This window comes from Acinonyx jubatus, chromosome E4 (genome assembly GCF_027475565.1).
Source record: "Acinonyx jubatus isolate Ajub_Pintada_27869175 chromosome E4, VMU_Ajub_asm_v1.0, whole genome shotgun sequence".
Taxonomy (NCBI): Eukaryota; Metazoa; Chordata; class Mammalia; order Carnivora; family Felidae; genus Acinonyx; species Acinonyx jubatus.
In genome coordinates this window covers 6,459,591-6,477,921 of record NC_069395.1, presented here as the reverse complement: position 1 = coordinate 6,477,921, position 18,331 = coordinate 6,459,591, and the positions used below count along the sequence as shown (strand labels likewise).

Genomic DNA, 18,331 nt, shown 5'->3' with positions numbered 1-18,331 from the left:
ACTCTCAGCTTTCCCGCAGAGCTGGGCCTTACAAAGTACCAGGTTCAACAAACCCTCTGCCTTCCAAAGGGCTCAGAGCTCTGGCCAGCGTAACTGGTTTCCAGGACGGTGGCTTCTAGTTCTCGGACGCTCTTCCCTGGCTAGCATTGCCCCTCCCTTTCGTTTCTACGCCTGGCAGGAAAGCCAAGAGCCCACGAGCCAGGGAGGGCTCTCCCACTGAGCTGTGCTGCAGTAACATCATGATATTTGCAGGTAGGTGTGCGGAGGGGCCAGCTTTGACTCCAGTCAGAATCCCATGCATATTTCAGACGTGTAGTCAGGGGGTCAATGAAATTTTATACTCTGTGTGATTGGAGTTACATCCGAAAACATCTATGATGTACTTTCTCAAGCACCCAACACTTGCTGATATGCCAAGGATGCCTGGAGTTTCAAAAGACCCGGGGTTGGGAGAGTCTGAAAAAACGGGCACAAGCCCAGGGTCTCTCAGCCTCAGCACTACTGACACTGGGGCTGGATGCTTCTGTTGTGGGGGTGGGGGGAAGGGGTGGGGGGGGTTGACCTGTGCATCGTAGGATATTTAGCAAACATCTCTGGCTTCTATCCACTAAACGTCAAAAGCATCCTTCCCCCAGTCATGACAACCAAAGGTCACACGTCCCCTGGGGAAGGAAAGTCGTCCTCGGATCATAACCACCGTAGAACCTGATCCCGCAAGGCTGGTCTATACAAACTGTAGCCGAAGGCACCGCTTTCCTCCCCTCTTTGTTTTCTGAACACCACAACCCTTGAGAACCGTGTGTCGCAGAGCTGATGGCCGCTGGCTTGGGAAGTGGGGTGGGAGGGAGGGGAGGTCAGGCAGCAGGTGGGATAGAAGAAGCAAGAAAAGACCATGGAAAAGCTTTTAGAAATCAGAAAGGTTTATTTAGCAAAAGCCACTAGACTAGTGACAACATCCAGGGAGTAAGTGCACTTACATGAACAGAGAATCTTTTCCCAGAGAGTTGAACCAACAGAGTTAATGACACAACAGTTTTAGAAAGTAGAGGGCTCAGGGTTGGTGAGGTGAGAGGAGGCAGTCAGGCAGAGAGGAAATAAAAGGAACACGAGTCCTAAACAGGAGCCATTGGGAGAAGGGAGGCTACGAAGGGGCTTCACAGAGAGCACTGATACAAGCAGGGATATAAGGAATATCATTTTCATTGCAATATACAGTCCATCCTGTGCAGAGAAAGTCTTTGCTGGTTCTGCAACTGTGATAGGCCGGAAGTCGGCTGGCACCCGGGGTAGGTTGAGGCAGGCACCAGTAAGGTAGGCGCCCCTGGCGTCCACTTGTCCTCCGTGGACAGAGGAAGGATAAAAAGAGGAGGGCAGGAGTTGAGTGAGCAGAGCAAGAAGCAAGGAGGGAGAAGGAGAGGGGGCCATCGCTGGGAAATCAGGTCTGCGATGTTCTCTTTCCTGCCCAGTGGCTGGTGAATCGCCAGGGTCCCTAGATCCGTCCTGTCATCTCCACACGCCCCGTGTGCTGCTGTGGCTCAAACTGGGGAAGGCGCCGGCACGCAAACCAGTCTCCGGCAAAGGCCCCGTCTGGGGGAAGGCTGGGGCCGAGGCAGGCGGAAACCACTACGGAGCATCCGAGGGCAAGGGTCCCAAACGGGTCCTGAGTCAGTGGTACAGAAAACTCGTCTCTCTGATTGTTTCATCTTCTCCTAAATTTCCATTTTTCTTTCGCTTCGCAAGCTTTCCTAGATTCTTCAGAAACCATTCCCCACCCATTCCTCACCCCCTCTCCTGCCACGTTCCACAAAGCCAGTCCACTGGCCCCCTGGCTTCCCCCTCAGCTCCTGCTGACACGCAGGGGAAGGCAGGGGAAGCCTCAAGAAGCCAGACCTTTCACGCTCTGGAACACTCAAAATTCCCACGCTCTGAGAGGTCGCACCCAGCGGAGGATCTGGTGAGCCGGCCAGGCTCGGCCACACCAGACTCCGGCCGTCGCTCCTTCAGTTTGTGGCTCTTACCTTCCTGGTTCTTCCTTCCCTTGTGTATCTGGACCTACCTTCCATCCAATGGTTAATTAGAAAATACGGTAAAACAAACACAACCTCCCCTCTCCAACTAAATACACGTTAGGAAAAGAACACAATTCTGCTTCGTTCAAAGACCCTGAAGATTCCCCGTCTCTTCTCTCTGGCCACTTCTTACAAGCCCACACACCACGTACACACGTTCCCTCGCATGGCACCTGTGCATATACGTACACACACGCGCAAACACACACGCACACATATGCACGCGTGTGCACACACACGCACGCGTTATCCGCACACACCCCATCCTATTTCTGCTGATACCCTGGTGCACCAAGGGAGGCTAACATAAAGCTGCGTTTATTTCATTTGGACTTTCTAGCTAAGAGGGAATCCAGCTGCTTAAGAGAAGGGCTACACTTTCATTTATCAAAACTGTAAAGCTGAGTCAGGGCCGAAGCGCCCTGTGTTTTGGATCACCACGTCCTTACCAGCTAACCCTCAAAGAACACTGCAGGCTGGGTCTGTCGCTCGTTGTCCCGGATGAAGGCTGATTTCCCCAAACACGTGACACTAGCATGGCTCGGCTCTCGCTCTTTAGGCATCGTTAAATCTGTTCACAGGCGCTAGAGTCTAACGGTCACAGAAGGAACTTGTCCTCCGTGCCCCCATCAGCATGCAGTACCGGGTGGTAATCTCTAGACAAGGCCGAGATGGTCCAAGACGAGACAACTGCACGTGGCACTTTTTACAGGTGTGCTCGAGGCACGCACCCACAGGGACGGGTCAAGGGTGATGTGGCTGTGGTCCCTGACCTAAGTGGCAGTGATTCTGAAGAGAGGAAATAAACAGTCTCAGCTACCGGCCTGAATTTGTTTGCAGTAAAAAGGGACCACAACTGCCCAGTGGAGGGGACAGGTTGAGAGGTAAGGCTTGGAGGAGGGGGGGTGGCTCTGGGTCTCTGAGGCTTTCTCCGAGGTGAGGGTGCCTCAGCTGGCAGAGCCCCCTGAGGCAGGACGCAGAGGAGGGAAGGGCGAGCTGGGCTTGCAGGATGGGGGCAGGACTTCCACAGCGAAGAATCAGACCTAAGGCATCTGTGGCAGCAAAGAGACTGCCCTCCCCGAGGGCTTTTCACAGCCCCGGCCTGACTGATGTTAAACGCTCAATGTCCCTGGAAGCAACACCTAACATCCAGCTGGAGAAGATGTCCAGATTCAACTCATCCGGAAGCTTCCCCGATGTGACACATCCCAACACGGCGCTCACACCGAAAGCTCTACCCTGTCACTTACAGCCCAGAGCATTCAGCCTCTGTTCTCTCCACGAGGGCCTGGAGAAGGAATTCGTCCCATAAGGTCTGGGGCGGGTGGTCAGGCAACGGGTATTATCCTGGACACCCAGATGCACAGTACCCCAGAAGGTACCCGATGGCTTCCCTTCACAGGGGGGCCTTGAGGTGGGGCAGGAGGGGGCTACCCGCGCATCACAGGCCAGGCCAGGGCAGGGGAGCCTGATGAAGCAGCTGGCGCCAGCGGTCCTTCAAAAGACTGGTGGTCCTCGTGAGGGACCCTCTCCCAAAGCCACGGGTCCTGGAAGGCCCTGCCCCCCCCCCTCCAAAGTCACAAATAGGAGAGAGGGGCCGATTGACCTGTGGGAGTCCCAGTGCTCCCCTGTGTCACCTTCCAAAGCAAAATCCTAATCCTTTCCTGAAACGGCAGGCTCTCCGGGGCCCCCCCCCACTCCCCCCCCCCCCCCCCCCCCCCCCCCGGCTGGAGCCAAAGTCTCCGGTCGCCAGGGTCCTCACCGCCCTCCGCCGCGCGGGCATCCTCGGCGGTGCGCCCAGCCCACAACCCCCCCGGGCCCCGCCCCCCGCCCCTGCGCCCCGGGCCGCCCTACACGGCGATCTCATCGTCCAGACTGTCGCCCAGCTCCTGCCTCTGCAGGACGTTCAGCAGGCGCGGCAGCTCCTCCTGGGACCACGAGTCGCGCTCCTCGCTCTCGTCCGTGTTGGACTCGTACTCCGAGGCGATGCCCGACTCGCGGAACCGGAGGAGCTCCAGGCCGCCCAGCAGCGGGCCCGCGGGCGGCGGCAGGAAGCGGAAGCACTCCAGCTTCACCAGGCGATCGCGCCTACCTAGGGGGCTGCCGGCGGGGTGCGCCAGCTCGGCCAGGCCCGCGCCCGGGGGCGGCGAGGGCAGGTCCTCCGGCTGCGGGGTGGTGGGGTCGCAGAGCACCGGCAGGCCTCCGGAGCGGAAGGTGATCTCCAGCAAGCTGTCCTGGGAGCCCACTGGAGGCGGGGGGGGGGGGGGGGGGGGTGTGGGAACAAGAGCACAGGAGGCCTGGTCAGTGAGGCAGCCCGCCGGGCTGGGGGGGAGGGGGCGGGCGGGCGGGGCACGGGGGACACCAGCCTGCGACCCTGAAGGAGGTACCCATCCAGAGGGCCAGACTTCTGGGGCGGTGAAGTGCAGTGGGTCCCAATCTAGACCTTGGTGCTGCTTTAACAAGGGCCCCAGCCCTGCCCAGACCCCCCGATCGTGATCTCCATGGGTTGGACCTGGGAATATTCATTCTTTAAGAAGTTATGGGATAGTCCGGGGGAACCATTGGGCGAAGAGGAAAAGCATTGGTTTGGCAGTCACACCTGGCTTTGAATCTCGGTGTGACCCACACCTTGCTGGTCCTGTAACCTTGAGCCAGCTCCTTAACCTGTTTGAGTCTGTCTCATCCATCAAATGGGCGTAACAACATCTACTGCTACAAGGGTTACAGGAGATCACGTGCCTGAAACTCCAGCATCGTTTCTGGCACAAAAGAGGACCAGGGCATCTACACTGGCCCTCAGCCTACACACATCTGGAGAAGGCTTACAGGCCACGGATAAACAAAAGGAAGGCCCGGAGATGTGTGCTGCCTTCTAGTACCTCCCAGTCCAGCCTGGAGGCGGCCGGGCTTCTCAGGCCGGGTGCCGGGCAACTCTGTCACTCACCAGCAACGCTATCTGGCCGGTTCTTTCCTGCCCTATCCACTAAGTAGACGATGGCTACCAGCCTGCTCTATGCTACAGAGGTGTGAAATGTATAGTGCAGGGTGCGTAAGCCGCGTACGGTGTGAGGTCCTCCCCAGAGCCCCCAGACAGCAGGACATGATAGGTGCTCAGTAGATGTCAACAGAAATACACTGAAATGGGCTGCCTTAGGACGAGCGTCCGAGCCCTTTTCGAGGAGGGGGAGCCTGGATGAATTCGTGGCAGTGACTCCTGGGGACATTCAAGGTCAAGTCTGGATGCTGGACGAGAGGGGGCCCAGACCCTCGCTAGCCCTGCCGTTTTGCAATTCCGCAAAGCGTGTGGACAGGACAGACAGAGCTGCCTTATGTTTCCTGCTGGAACGCCGGGGCGGGTCAGGGGTCTAATCAAACACCACCAAGAGCTTCAGAGAAAAGCCTGTGGGTTTTCCAGAGCCTCCATGGAGGGCGGGGAGGCTGGGCGGGGCCCTCACTTACTCGCACTCTGTCCCGATAGCTTCAGCTCCAGCTCCTGCACCTGCTTGACCAGCAGGGAGATGTGCTGGAGCATGTCCTTGTTCTGCAGCAGGAGCTGGTGCACTCGGGCCTGGGCCTCCAGCCGCGCGGCGGCCTCGGCAGCCAGCTGGTCCTTCAGCAAGTGAACCTGCAGACGGGAGGGAGAGAAGAGGCGGAGAGGACAGGACAGAGAGGAGAGAGAGAGAGATGAATGCAAACGAGAGTCACCGGGGGAACGGCTGGGACCAGAGACACCTGCCATGTTCCATTCACGAGGAAGAAGCCCTTCCTTCCGGGGACACGTGGGCACCTGGGCTCGTCATTCGGAGCAGCAGCCCAAAGAAGCTGGGTCACTGGCCCCGTGCGCCTCTTTGCATCTCCCGAGGGAGGGCTGTGGCTTGTCACTCAGATACCACTCAGGGCCCGGCACCAAGCACAAGAGGAAGGGAAATGCCGAGCCCCGGCCCCTGCGCCCCCATCAGGTTTGACAACTAACACGTGACCGCCACGTGGACGGAGGTGCCTTTCGCTCATCGTGTCCTCTAAGGAAGGAAACAGAAACTGATACGCTGAGCCAGTAGCTAAGAACGGTGTCACAGCAAACCCCTCCTCGGGCTTTCCTCTCCCCTTCCTCGTGCCCACACATGCTGGGAAACCGGAAGGCCGACAGCGTCCCCTCATCAGTGAGGCGGTCGTGATAGTCTGTTCTTTCCCATCTGGGGGTACCGGCCTCTTTCCCTGACCATCCAGCCCCTTTTCATTTCTCACAGCACCTTGGACTGTGCCTTATAGCTGCTAGGGGTCACACGCCTGCTGACTGATTCACAGCCGGGCCTCCTGCCACAAGCCCAGCAGGGTGGAGGCGAACGGTTTCCAGAGCCGCCCACCGTGGGGGAGAGAGGACCCTCATCCACTGTCCTCATACACGGGGGAGCAGCTGGTGAGGGCACATACAGTGTGCTCGGGGCCCCGGAGGGTCTGCTCTCGGTGCGTAACCGGGTATGGGGAGAAAACCCAAGGGAACAGGTGGAATGATCGTAACAGGAGCCCAGCTCGAGGAAACTGAGTCACAAGCCAACAACAATGTTCACCCATTTGATTCCTGTACCAAGTGGTGGATAAAGGGGCCTCCGCGGAGGGTTTCAGAAGGTCCCTGAAGAAACGGAGCTCGTGAATTTTGGCCCACACCAAGGCCGCTTGTGGGAAAGAGGGTTTTCCTGGACCAGGAAATACGACGTGGATAAGGTGGAGACACTGAGGCAGGCTGACTGGGGCGAGGCAGGTGGGGGCAGGAGAGGGGTCGGAAGAGCCAGCCGACTCTTGCTCAGACAGTAACGGCTCGGGCTTTTTCTGAAGAGCAGTTTGCTCCAAAGGGTTGCACATTCTGTCGGAGAGCAAAGGACCGTATCGGCTCCGTGGTCCGTCCAACCGGACCCAGCGACCTGCCGAGCCCAGCGTCTGCCCCTTCCAGCCGCTGAGCTTGGAGACTCCCGCTCTTGGATTCAGCAGCTGCTTCCTTCCTGGCAGATTTGAGGACCTGACCTTGCAGTCGGTTATGTGGGAGCCGCTAAAGAGATTAGTCGCCACTTTCCATTAGTGGCTCCCGAGGCTGGGCCTGTCTTGCCCCAGGGGGCGGATGTGTAAGGAGTCTAAAGTAAATCTGTCCTCCATAAGGTCCTGCTGAGGACGGACGTGACAGTTTGGTTTAGAAATCAGCCTCATCTGCTGCCTCATGGAAACTAAGGAAGGATCTAGAGAGCAAGGAGAACAGGGAAAGAAGTGGCAATAATATTTGAAGCCGAGTATCAGGTGGTGGGGTGGCTGTTAAGCCTTTATTTTCTTTGGAAACTGAGACATGGAGGTATTTCCCCTGAGAGTCCCCCAAATCTTGCTGATTCTCAGAAACAGAACAACCGCTGTGGGAAGGCTCCAGAAGTGCCTCCTGAGAAAGGGCCAAGCTTAACCTTCCATCTGTGAGTAAGGTAACGTACTCCAATCAAGAGTATCGTTGAAAGGCATCTACGGTGCAGGTGGGTTAATTATCCCATTTTCTATTTCCTTTGGACTGAAACAAACATGAGGCAGAAGTGTGGGATAAAGTTTTCAATGCATATGAACAGAAAAAGCAGAGAAGTCTAGATGCTGCTAATCGGCATCGACAGCGGGCTCCCTGCACACACACCAGGGACTCGAGGACTCGCATCCCAGGACAACGGGCCACTTGGGAGCACTGGACCGGGAGCTGGAATGCTCCAGTCTGGCGGTTACACCCTATGCAATTGTAGCGAATTCCCTTCCACCTGGACCTCACTTCCTCCAACTCTCACCCGAGGGGGCCCCCAGAGGCTCAGGCAATCCAGGATCCCACATCCTGGTGAACATGGCAGTCAGCGCTGGGGGCCATGTGTCAAAGGCTCACTGAAGAGAATCCCTAGATTCCCATTCTGACATCATAGAATGAGGACTGGGGACAAAAGAGGAGTCCCCTCCTGCAGAAGTGAGGTGGGGGGGGGGGAACGTTGGAAGCTTCTTTTTGCAGGTAATCCAGTTCCCCTGGTGGAGTGCCATCAATACATAAAAGGCCCTTGAATCTAATGCTTCCCTCAGGCAGTAAGCGCCAGGAGAAAACGCTCCTGAGTCTGAGTGCTCCTCGAACAGATAAGTAAGAATTTTAGCTTTGCAAATGCAGAGTCAGAACATTTCCAGTGTTTTCAAACCCCAGGAATGCAAAAGCACACACCGCTCCCTAAAGCCAGCGCCAACGGGCCCTTCTGCAGCCATCAGAAGTGACATCAGGCAGTTCGTGCCACGGCAGAGCCCGAAACAGCCTGGACTCCTTTTAAATCTGAGGCCACTTAATAGTCCCTGTGTTTTGCACATACAGGTCTGGCCTCGAGGCACTGAAACGGGGCAGCACGATTTTCAGCCTGGGCTCTGGGCAGTCTGCTCTAGCTGTGTGTGCTCGCTTCCTCCACCGTGAACGTGAACGGGGAGCAGACACCGCCCCCTCCCGCCTCCCAGATGGGACAGTGCTTTGTATTCGGCATGCTTTTCTTTCTGAGAATTCAACACCTTTCGCAAAAGCAGGCCGTATTAATTTCTGAAAAGGTATGGGTTAGCCTCTCCTTTCCAGAACCACAGGGTCTTTGGCAAACGACTATCCCACTTCACAGACGAAGTCCGTGGGAAGGTCACGGCTGGGGTGCGGTGTCCCGCTCCGCGTTCCCGCCACGGCGCCCCACGTGGGAGTTGAACCCTGCACCCTCCAGTTCGGACACCCTCCCTCAGCCCACCCAGCGACACCAGACCACTGCCCACTCGCTCTCCAGCCTACTTGCCTGGACTCCAGCTCCTCCGTGAGAAGTGGGGGCAGGGCCAGGCTGAAGTTAGGGAGCAGGCACATGGAAATGGCGTGGAGAGAACCACAGCAATTTGCCCTCCCCCCCGCCCCCCACCGGACGCACCAGCGGAGGCAGGTGATGCTGTCTCAGCATGCATAAGGCAGGGACTGGGCAGTGCACCCAGGGTGCTGGGGACTGGCAGAAGCCACGGCGACAAAAGCTCAGTCTAGGGCCTGGAGGTGGGGTGTGGAGGGTTTTCTGTGCGGCTCCTGCATGGACAGCGTACGCGATTGCGAAGCAGAAGTAACCAATCACAGGTTTCAGAATAAGCACCAGGGGCAGCGGGTAGAGGAGAAATCTTTAAATAGCGACAGTGCACTCACAAGCTAGGCCAGGAGCTGGCAAAGTGTGGAGGACTCCGGCCTACTTAACTACTGCCAGTCAGCCGAGGTGCCCAGGCCGACTCTGGTGCTCTAGGGGCCCAGCTCATGGCCATGCAGGTGCCAGCGATGTCCCAGCTCTGGTTTGGGGCTTGGCTATGCCCTCATTCACACCCTTGAACTTCTGGCCCAGCTGAAAGAAGAGGAAGCTAGTGCAGCCAGGCAAGCCTCATGCTGGGTGGGGAAAGCGGTCAGAGGGGCTTATTCACACACTGAGGTCTAAGCTAGAAACGCTTAAGAGCTGGTTGAACAACTCCTTTGCCCCTGTACCTCTAAGGCCAGGGCAGGCTCCCCTAGAGAGGCTCTGAACCAATTAGGGAGAGGCTGGGAGAGATCTTAAGGTCTTAGAACAAATCAGAACACTGTTAAGGAGATCCAAGCCCGGTCCCAGGACAACAGCAGAACGGAGTAGCCTGTGAAGAGTACATGGGGAGGGGGGCATGCATACAGGATGCCACAAGGGACCCCAAGAGTGAACCTGTTTGCAAGGAACTCTGCCTGGACCCTTAGCTCAACCCAGAAGTCACATAGGAGGACTCGGATGCTTCCAGAGAGAAAGAAACTGTGTTCCTACCTGAAGTGCTGAGGTCATGGTATTCTTGCCCCCTGGAATTTTGGGGATTGTGGCAGGTTTTTTTTTTTTTTTTTTTTTTAATGTATGTTTATTTGGAGAGAGAGAAAGAGAGTGAGAGCAGGGTAGAGGCGGAGAGGGAGAGGGAGAATCCTAAGCAGGCTCCCTGCTGTCAGCACAGAGCCTGAGGCAGGGTTTGAACTCACGAACCGTTAAGATCACAACCTGAGCTGAAATCGAGAGTCAGACGCTTAACCGACTGAACCACCCAGGCGCCCCCCCCCCCTTTTTTTTTTTAACGTTGGTCTGCCCTATTTTAAATGCATGAAAGATGTCAAGAAGGCCTACTGATCCACTTCTATCTCCTATACAATAGTTTTCACCCAAAGACATGGAAACATACAAAGCCCATTCTTTCTAGAATGGGAGAAAGAGGAACGTGCAGAAGAACTTGTAACAGAAGGAGGGTTTAGGGCCCAGTCGGCTGGAAGACACAGGATCTGAAAGCCTCGGCTGCGACACCACACCTCTTCTGCGTTCCCAGGCAGCAGAGGGGGAGAGACGTATGTTCAAGAAGCTATCTCTGACCTCAAGTTCCCCGTCCGGCTGAAGACGCCGCAAGTCTCCGGCCCTACCCGTCACCTAGCCAGGACCGATGCGCGATGCTGGCCAATCAGCCACGTCACTGCGGGAACCAAGGGTCAGGCAGGGCACCGCCAGCCACAATCCACAGACTGTGAGTCAGAGCCCGTGGGAGTGGCAATGAAGTAAACCCAAACACCACACTCTTCCCTTCCCTGAGATCCACTGTCTTCTAGGAGAGAGACCATTAAAACAGGGCAGTGCTGCCCCACTGAGGCAGATGCCTGATTCCCTACCGGAAAACCACTTTTAGGGTTTCATGCTGCTTGTGGCAAAGCCACGATCAGTTACAGGTCTTGTGGCTTTGCAGACTGAATGCTTCCCCAGACCGACACAACAATCTTCTTGTTGTGTAGATTGTACGTTTGTGTCTAGTTTCCCTTTAGCGTTTAGCAGTGACTTCAAATTCAAATGACTCGCTGGTAATATCTATCATGAATATGCATCAAGCCCTTTCTTAGATAAATAATAATTACTCGGCAATTGATACGCTACAAGAGAAAAGTATTATGGGTTGGAGAATGGATTTGTATTCAAGGGGAAACTTCCGGAAATGATGTGAGTCGTGGAATGGCCCTGTGCTGGAGCACTGAGGCTTTGTGATCCTGTCACAACGGGGAGGAGGGGACGCTAGGGACTGCCACACCGCCATTAAGGAGACGAGATGAATTCTGTTATTTGACAAAGAGTAATGATTCCCCGCCCCCCCCCACCCCCAAGCATAAGAAGCCATTAATGACATTGCCTTCTTTTTCTTGCTGTTCTGGAAACACCTGCAAATGCTCCTACCATTAGCACACATCCTTTTGTTTCACCGTCAGAATTTTTTAAAGGCTCCAATCACCTAGGAGCCATGGCACACTGATTCTACTCTCTCCAACCTGGCTGCACAAGTCCTCCGAGAGGCTTACGTCTCAGGACCCGTCCTTGTGAGACTGTGTTAAAAGAACTAAGTCTTTTCAAGAACCAAGTCATCTCAGATCCCGCTCTGGTTAGGCGGCCGGTGCTTTCTCAAGGTGTGCATATGGGAGAGCACAGCTGTGACTGGGCCACCCCTCCACCCCAAAGGTCGTGAGAAGGATAAGCAGGAGAAACAACAGGGATCAGGGAGTGCTCCCCAGAGAAGTCTGCTCCCTGCCGTTCTAGAACACAGAAAGCCTCAGAGGTCAGCCTAGTCACACAGATCGAGAATGCCAGTGCGTGGAGCTGCCTGGCCAGATCGCACACCACTCCCCTGCTCGGGAGGCCCCGCCCTCCTCATTGCCCTTATCCACGACCCCCTCCCCACCCCACCCAAGAGCCTGACCCATCCCTCAGTCTCAGAATTCAGCCTATGAATGGTATGAGCCTATGAAGGTCAGACTCACAAGTCCCAAAGCAGATGTGGATTAGAATCCCCTCCAGATGTGGATTAGAATCCCCTCTGTGGAAAGCAAGCAGAAGGAATCCCTGCCGGAAGCAGCAAGGGAAACCAGCTTGGTCCTCTGCAAGGCCATGGCCTGACAAGCCTTTGGGGCCCAAACAGCACTTCGCTCCTGAGATCGAAGCCAATTCTCACGTAGCTCACATACAGCACCTAACATCCTGTAAGTTAGATCCCATTGGGACGAATTCCAAGGCCAGTACAAGATCAAATCCTGCCGGGAAGAAGCAGAGCACTGACGGAGGTGTGGGGATTTGAATGGACAAGGCAGTTAGGATGCCAGTCTCTGCAAGGGTGTTTGGTGCAAATTCGTCCTTGAAGCTCTTTTAAGACTGGTTGCACGAGGTCACAGCTGTCCTGACTCCAAAGGCGTCTCTTCCCACCCGAACACCAGGAAAATGAGGCAGGAAGGGGAGGGGGGGCTCTGTGTGCACCTCCTTCCTTGGTGAGCTCAGGTCCTTATCCAACAACGTCCAGCCAAGCCAGCCAAGCCCAGCTCAGAGCGGGGGGGGGGAAGGGGGGTACGCGGGAAACCAGAACGTTCCCTCCTAGCCCAACCGCATCCCCCTCGCCCCCCTTCCCCAACAAGCAATGACCCAACAGCGTGAGCGATCCCTTACGGCTCCCTAGGCTGTACACCTGCCCCTCGCCCCCCGCCAGGGAAGGCGCGTCAAGCCCATGAGAGTGGAGCCTGAGGGGGAGGGAGGAGGCGGAGGAGGACCTGGGCCACAGCCACTTGCGTCTGCTGTTGCTGCTGCTGGAGGAGCTGCTGGAGGAGCTGCATCTGGTGGTGGGAGGACAGCGGCGTCCCCGGGCCCAGGCCTGGGGGCTGCGAGGGGCAGGAGGGGAGGAGCATCCTGGGCGAGGCTGCCAGCACGGGCTCCTGGGGGTGGGGAGAAGCCTGGAGAGAGAAGAGAGCACAGGGCAGTGACTGCTCTTCCACAGACGGCCCGGGCACGGGTGGGGGGAGATGCGGCGTCCCCAGCAGCCGTGTGGACGGGGCCCCGGGAGGAGGTGGTGTGGCGGCCGGGGCCACCTGCCAGGACACCCTGCCTGGACCCTCAGTGACTGACCCCCTGCGATGGAGGCAGACGGTGGGCACCTGCCTCTCACACCGTATCCAGCGATACCACACCCGGACTTCGGGGCGCCCATCTCTGGCCACCACCCCACTATGAGACCCGGAAGGGGGCAGTTCCACCTTCACTCCGATGGGTCCTCGGGGTTCCCTCCTCCAGGGCTGCCCCCGGGGCCCCGAGGCTTGAGGGAGGCTAGTCCAGCAGGGTGTGCCTCGCGGGGAGGGCCAGGCTGAACGGCGTCTTTGTGCCCTCCCTCCTGTCTCCCTCTGGGCAGGTGGGAACTGTCACGAAGATGGCTTATGGGATCCATAAATCAACTAACTGCAGGGAGAGCCATTTCGTTTCCGGGAAGTCTGCTGCTGGTCCCTCTGCAGACGTGCAGGAGAAAGGCACCCAGTGACAGACAGCTCTTGCCGCTTGCAGGGGACAAATGTCACCAAGAAAGCATCAGGTGATGACTTGGGACCATCCCACCCTCCAGACCAGACAGGTTTCTCCCTCCTCCTGATGAGCTGCCCCACAGCCTGCACTGGAAAAGGCCGACACACGGCAGGAAGGAGAGGCGGCCGTGACACGGGGAATCTAGGGGGAGCCCCCTCTCTTAGCATTGTCCTTCCGGGTTTTCTGCTGTGTCTTCGGGTTGGAATGTGCTCTCAAGTTATCACTTTCTCAGTCTGGATTCTTTTGTAAAAAAATTCTTTTTTTAAGTTTGAGAGGCAGAGCAGAGGAGGGGCAGAGAGAGAGGGAGAGAGAGAATCTCTCCCCCGATGTGGGGCTTGAACTCATGAACCACGAGATCATGACCTGAGCCGAAACCAAGAGTCAGACAGTCAACCGACTGAGCCACCCAGACACCCCTCTCAGTCTGGATTCTATCGGGATCCTCTCGGGAGCCCCGCCATCTCAGCTGTAGGATGTGAGGTTGGAGTTGATGATGCCTCAGGTGGTCTCGCAGTTTCCAGCCCCCAAAGGGCGCACTGCCAGCCTCTGTGGCATCAGCAGGAGGCAGCACCAAAGTGCACAGTCGCTGGCCGCAGGCAGAGGGAGCCTGGACGAACTCCGCTCCAGCAGCTAAGCCCCAAGGGATCGGTCCTGGTGCTTGAGGCTTAGCTCTGCACAGGTATCAGGCTGCCATGAGGAGCCACTGAGGGCAGGACTTCTGGGGAGAAGGGGACTCAGGACAGAGGGGACCCTGGAGGGTGGCGCACATCAAGGGTAACTCTGTGGTGTCCTGACACACAGCAGGGTCGAGCGCCGGCCCACCGGGCCCATCTGCAGGAGCCGGGCCCCCGCAGAGGAGACGAAAGCTGCTCCGCTTGGTCGTGTGCACCGCACGCGGAAGCTAACCCAGCGGGTACAGGAGGGGACTCTGACGGTGGCCGAGGCCGCAGCACATTGTGCTCCAGGAGGCAGCATGCGTGCAGACGGTGTGACGGGTCACGTCCTGCCTACCTTGGGGTCTGCGTGGGAACCTCCTTCCTTCCCTACGGCGTCAAGGTCGGTCACACCTCGGCTGAATTCCAGGACATCGTTCCCCTGGAGCGGGGTCTCTACTGCATCGATGTCCGTCTCCTCTGCGGTGGCCGTGGAGGCCCTCTCGGCTCCAGTGAGCTGGCGGCCTGCGGGGATGACAGAGAGGGAGGGAAGGGAAGGGCACCACCGAGGCCGGGGTCCTCCCTTCCGGGCACTTCACCTTCAGGTCTGTCATGTCTAGAGAGGCCACTGGCTCCCTGACGTCTCCACCCACCCTTCACGCCCAATTCTCCCTCTTGGCTGAGAAAACAGCTGGTTTTCACGATCGCGGACTGTGGCTGATGGGCGGAGGTCAGTCCAGTAACCGATCTGTAAGCACCGGGAGGGTAAGCTGGGGTGGATGGAACGCCGTGCCTGTTAGCACATCGGGTAAGGCAAGGTCTAGAGGGTGGACCCACAGCTAAGGATCTTCCTCAGGTCCTAACAGACAAGAGGGGGATCTGGTATTTGCCACTTTCCTGGGACCCAGAAGCTGAAAGGACAAGAAATGATATTTAAAAACAAAACAAAACAGAAAAACCAGAACCTTCTAGCAAACTGGGAGACAGGAGATTGGGCTGTGTGGATTCCCACCTGCGCAAGGGTGAGAGGACTGGACCTGGAAGTGGAGAGAAGGGCCACTTTCTGAATTGCTTATTTAAACCACGTCTACTCGATGCAGTGAACTGTAACTGGAAGCCGCAGGACATATGCTGATTTCGTTTGTTCAATGAGCATTCATTAAGCACCTGTGTGTGACAGAAATCTACCGGGCCTAAGAATAAATAAGCCAAAGCTGTGTTTTCCAGGCTTCCCCAGCCTGGAGGAGGAGACAGACACACAGCAGGGATGCAGCAGGGGGCCGTGTCTCCTCTGATCCGGGGTGCCGGGCAACAGAGGACGGACAGCTAACTCAGGCAGGGGTTAGAGCAGCCTGTCCAGAGGGCACAACACCACCTGCAGAAGTGCCAGCTAAGGCAGGTGAGGAAGCAGGCACGGGATGGGGAGGCAGGGGCAAAGATACAGGCGATATTCACTGCAAATGGCTCTGTAGGGAGGGACCCAACCGGGAAGACTGCGGATCTCATCTCGAAGGACTGGAAGCAGGTGAGTAATACCAAAGGATTTCGTTCTTTCGAGTTTCACCCTAGAGATGATGTGGAGGACGGATCCAGAAGGGACAAGATGAAAAGCAATACCCCGGGTGAGAAACAGGAGGGCTTATGCTAGCCGTAGCAGACAAGAGGGGAACAGATGTCAAAGATTTTCGGGGGGGGGGGGCAGAAATCACAGGATGTGGGGAAAAACTGGTGGCAGAGAGAGAGAGAGAGAGTGGGAGGTGGGAGGAAGGAGAGAAGGAGAGAGGAATATGCAAGGACGTTTTGGAATTCCTGATTTAGGTGATCCGGTAGGGGCTGGCGGCGACCTATAGGGAAAATTCAGGAGGAGCGGGGCTGTGGGTAAGAGGATGCACTGAGTTTTAAACCTGCTGGAATCAAGAGGTCTGTGACAGCCAAGTGGAGATACCCCTCCGCTATTGGGTACGTAAGTGGAGAGTTTAGGAGAACGGCCTGGCCTGGAAATAAACATCAGTTGAAACCAGTGAAGTCAGGAAAGGGCGCCAGGAACCAAGAGAAGCACAAAGGATGTTGGAAAGCAAGTCGCAGATAAAGAAAGGTTGTGTGTGCGTGCATACGGGGTGGTGCCCCAGAAGCCAGGGAAGGCGAGTGCTCCGTTCCCCGTGATGAGCCCTGCACAGAGAGGCTGGTTCAGTTTGCTAGCTGGGGGCCCTTCAGTGACCTTGACCGGGGTCTCCGGAAAGGCCAGCAGGCAGGGCAACCAACTGGAGGTTGAAGGAGTAACAGCGAGGGTGGGGGACTAGGAAGAAGACACGAGAGTGCAGATAAGTCTGGCAAAGAGCTGAGCTCTGAAGGAAAGGAAAGAGATAAGGCTGGGGGGTGGGGCGGTGATGCAGGGGCAAGGCTGGGGGGAGCGATGCAGGGGCTAGGCTGGCAGGGGGAAGCGATACAGGGGCAAGGACGACTGGATTTGGTTTTGTTATGGAGAAAGGCTTGATCTTGTCTGTGTGCCGTGGGGAGGAAGTCAACATAGCAAAAGACTCAGGTGAGGGCGGAAGTGCCCCTCCTGAGGCCCCAGGAGGGGCAGAAGTGGTGGCTTGGGCTCAGGAAGAGGCAGGTGAAGGGTAATCCTGGACTGGGGGACACTGGCCACAGGCACAAGCTGGGGACAAGCAGCCTGGCGGAGCCGGGTGACCCCAGAAGCGTAACTCTGGAAGGAGGTTTCAGGGGCTAAATGGATAGGTGCTGCTGAATCCATGCAGAACTTTTCACATGTCAATTATACCGTAATAAAACGGTTTAAAAAAAGAACAAGGGGTTATCAGCTCAGGCACAAAGTGCTGGAAATGCCCACTTTTTTTCTTTTTCTTTTTTTGGCCTCAAAACTGCAGTAGTAATAGCTTAACATCAAATAGCACTTACTAGGGCACCTGGGTGGCTCAGTTGGTTAGGTGCCTGGCTCTTGGTTTCGGCTCAGGTCGTGATCTCACGGGAGATCGAGCCCTGTGCAGGGCTCCAAGCTACCACTGCAGAGCCTGCTTGGGATTTTCTCCCTTTCTCTCTCTCTCCCTGCCTCTCCCTCCCTCTCTCTCAAAATAAATGAACATTTAAAAAAAAAATAGCACTTAGTACATTCCAGGTACGATTTAAGGGTTTTACCTGTATAAATCATTTGTCCTTACAACCGACCTAAGAGGCAGGCAGTGACAGATAAACTGAGGCACCGAGCTGGTAAGGCTGCAGCTGGGGCTCAAAGCCTGCCAGTCTGGCTCCAGGCCTGCTGCTTAAAACCAGTGCCACCCTGCTTCCCAACTGGCCGGCTGCTTCCACCTGCAAAGCCCCCCACCCCGCTTCCCTGCATTTACATGCTCTCAGAGGATCTCGTTTATCTGTCACGTGCTTGCACCACCTCCCCCGCCCCCCCCCCCCCAACTTTGAAAGCGAGCTCCTCGCCATCAGGGACCCTTTTTTTTTGTTCACAGCCTACCCAGAATCAAGCCTGGCACATCCGGGGAACTAGATAAACATCTGTTGAAGGAAGGAGGAAACTAAAACCAAGGAGAAACAAAGGATCGGGCAGTGGTTGTCAGGGACGGAGGGGTGGGTGAGGTGGGAGAGCAGAAGGGTGAGGTGAGCAGCGTGCTCGGGGGTCCTGATGGAGCAGGAGGCCCAGGAGATGCAGGTGTAACAGGTACCCCAGCCCGTGGCTCGCTGTCTAGATGACGAGTGTTCTTTTTAAGAAGCTCTATTCCTCCTAAGGGTTCCAAGCCCTTCCCCGCACTGGATTGCTGCCGTGGGAGGATGACGCCTCCAAGGGAACGGGAGCTCTCCCAGGAAACCCTCTGCAGGAGTCAAAGAAACCGCACCAGGCAGAGGCGGGCAAGCGGAGCAGGAGCAGCGGCCCCACCTGGCTCTGAGCCCCGGGGACCCGGCCTACGGCAGCTAGCAGTGCCAAAAGATACACAAGATACATCTCCCCGAGGGTCGGGAACAGTGGGGAGAATGAGGGCGGCAAGGAAGGCAGGCAGGGAGGGCGTGGGAGAGGCGAGGTGGCTCCAGTGGAAAGATAAGCTGTGCGTTAAATGACAAGTCCCTCACACGGGAGACTCCTATCGACAAAACAAAATACACGCAAATAGCTGCCGATCAAGAGTTCTAGTCCGGTGCTGCAAGGTGCTCCGTTAACGGAGACAAATCC

General features: G+C 56.6%; 1 protein-coding gene across 9 annotated transcripts in view; it reads right to left on the bottom strand.

Annotated features, from left to right (window-relative positions):
• LOC106986764 (carboxyl-terminal PDZ ligand of neuronal nitric oxide synthase protein) overlaps positions 1 to 18,331 on the bottom strand; it is a 281,399-nt gene that overhangs the window by 11,643 nt on the left and 251,425 nt on the right. For 5 of the 9 annotated variants that reach the window (XM_027075068.2, XM_027075070.2, XM_053209647.1 and 2 more), the window contains 4 exons: positions 14,495 to 14,661; positions 12,685 to 12,864; positions 5,529 to 5,694; positions 4,162 to 4,314 (listed from right to left, as the gene is read on the bottom strand). In XM_027075068.2, the coding sequence (XP_026930869.1) occupies positions 4,162 to 4,314; positions 5,529 to 5,694; positions 12,685 to 12,864; positions 14,495 to 14,661 (666 nt within the window). Of the gene's footprint in view, positions 1 to 3,878; positions 4,315 to 5,528; positions 8,341 to 8,884; positions 11,810 to 12,684; positions 12,865 to 14,494; positions 14,662 to 18,331 lie in introns of those variants that run through there. The other 4 variants (XM_053209651.1, XM_053209649.1, XM_053209650.1 and 1 more) reach the window with 4 other exon arrangements.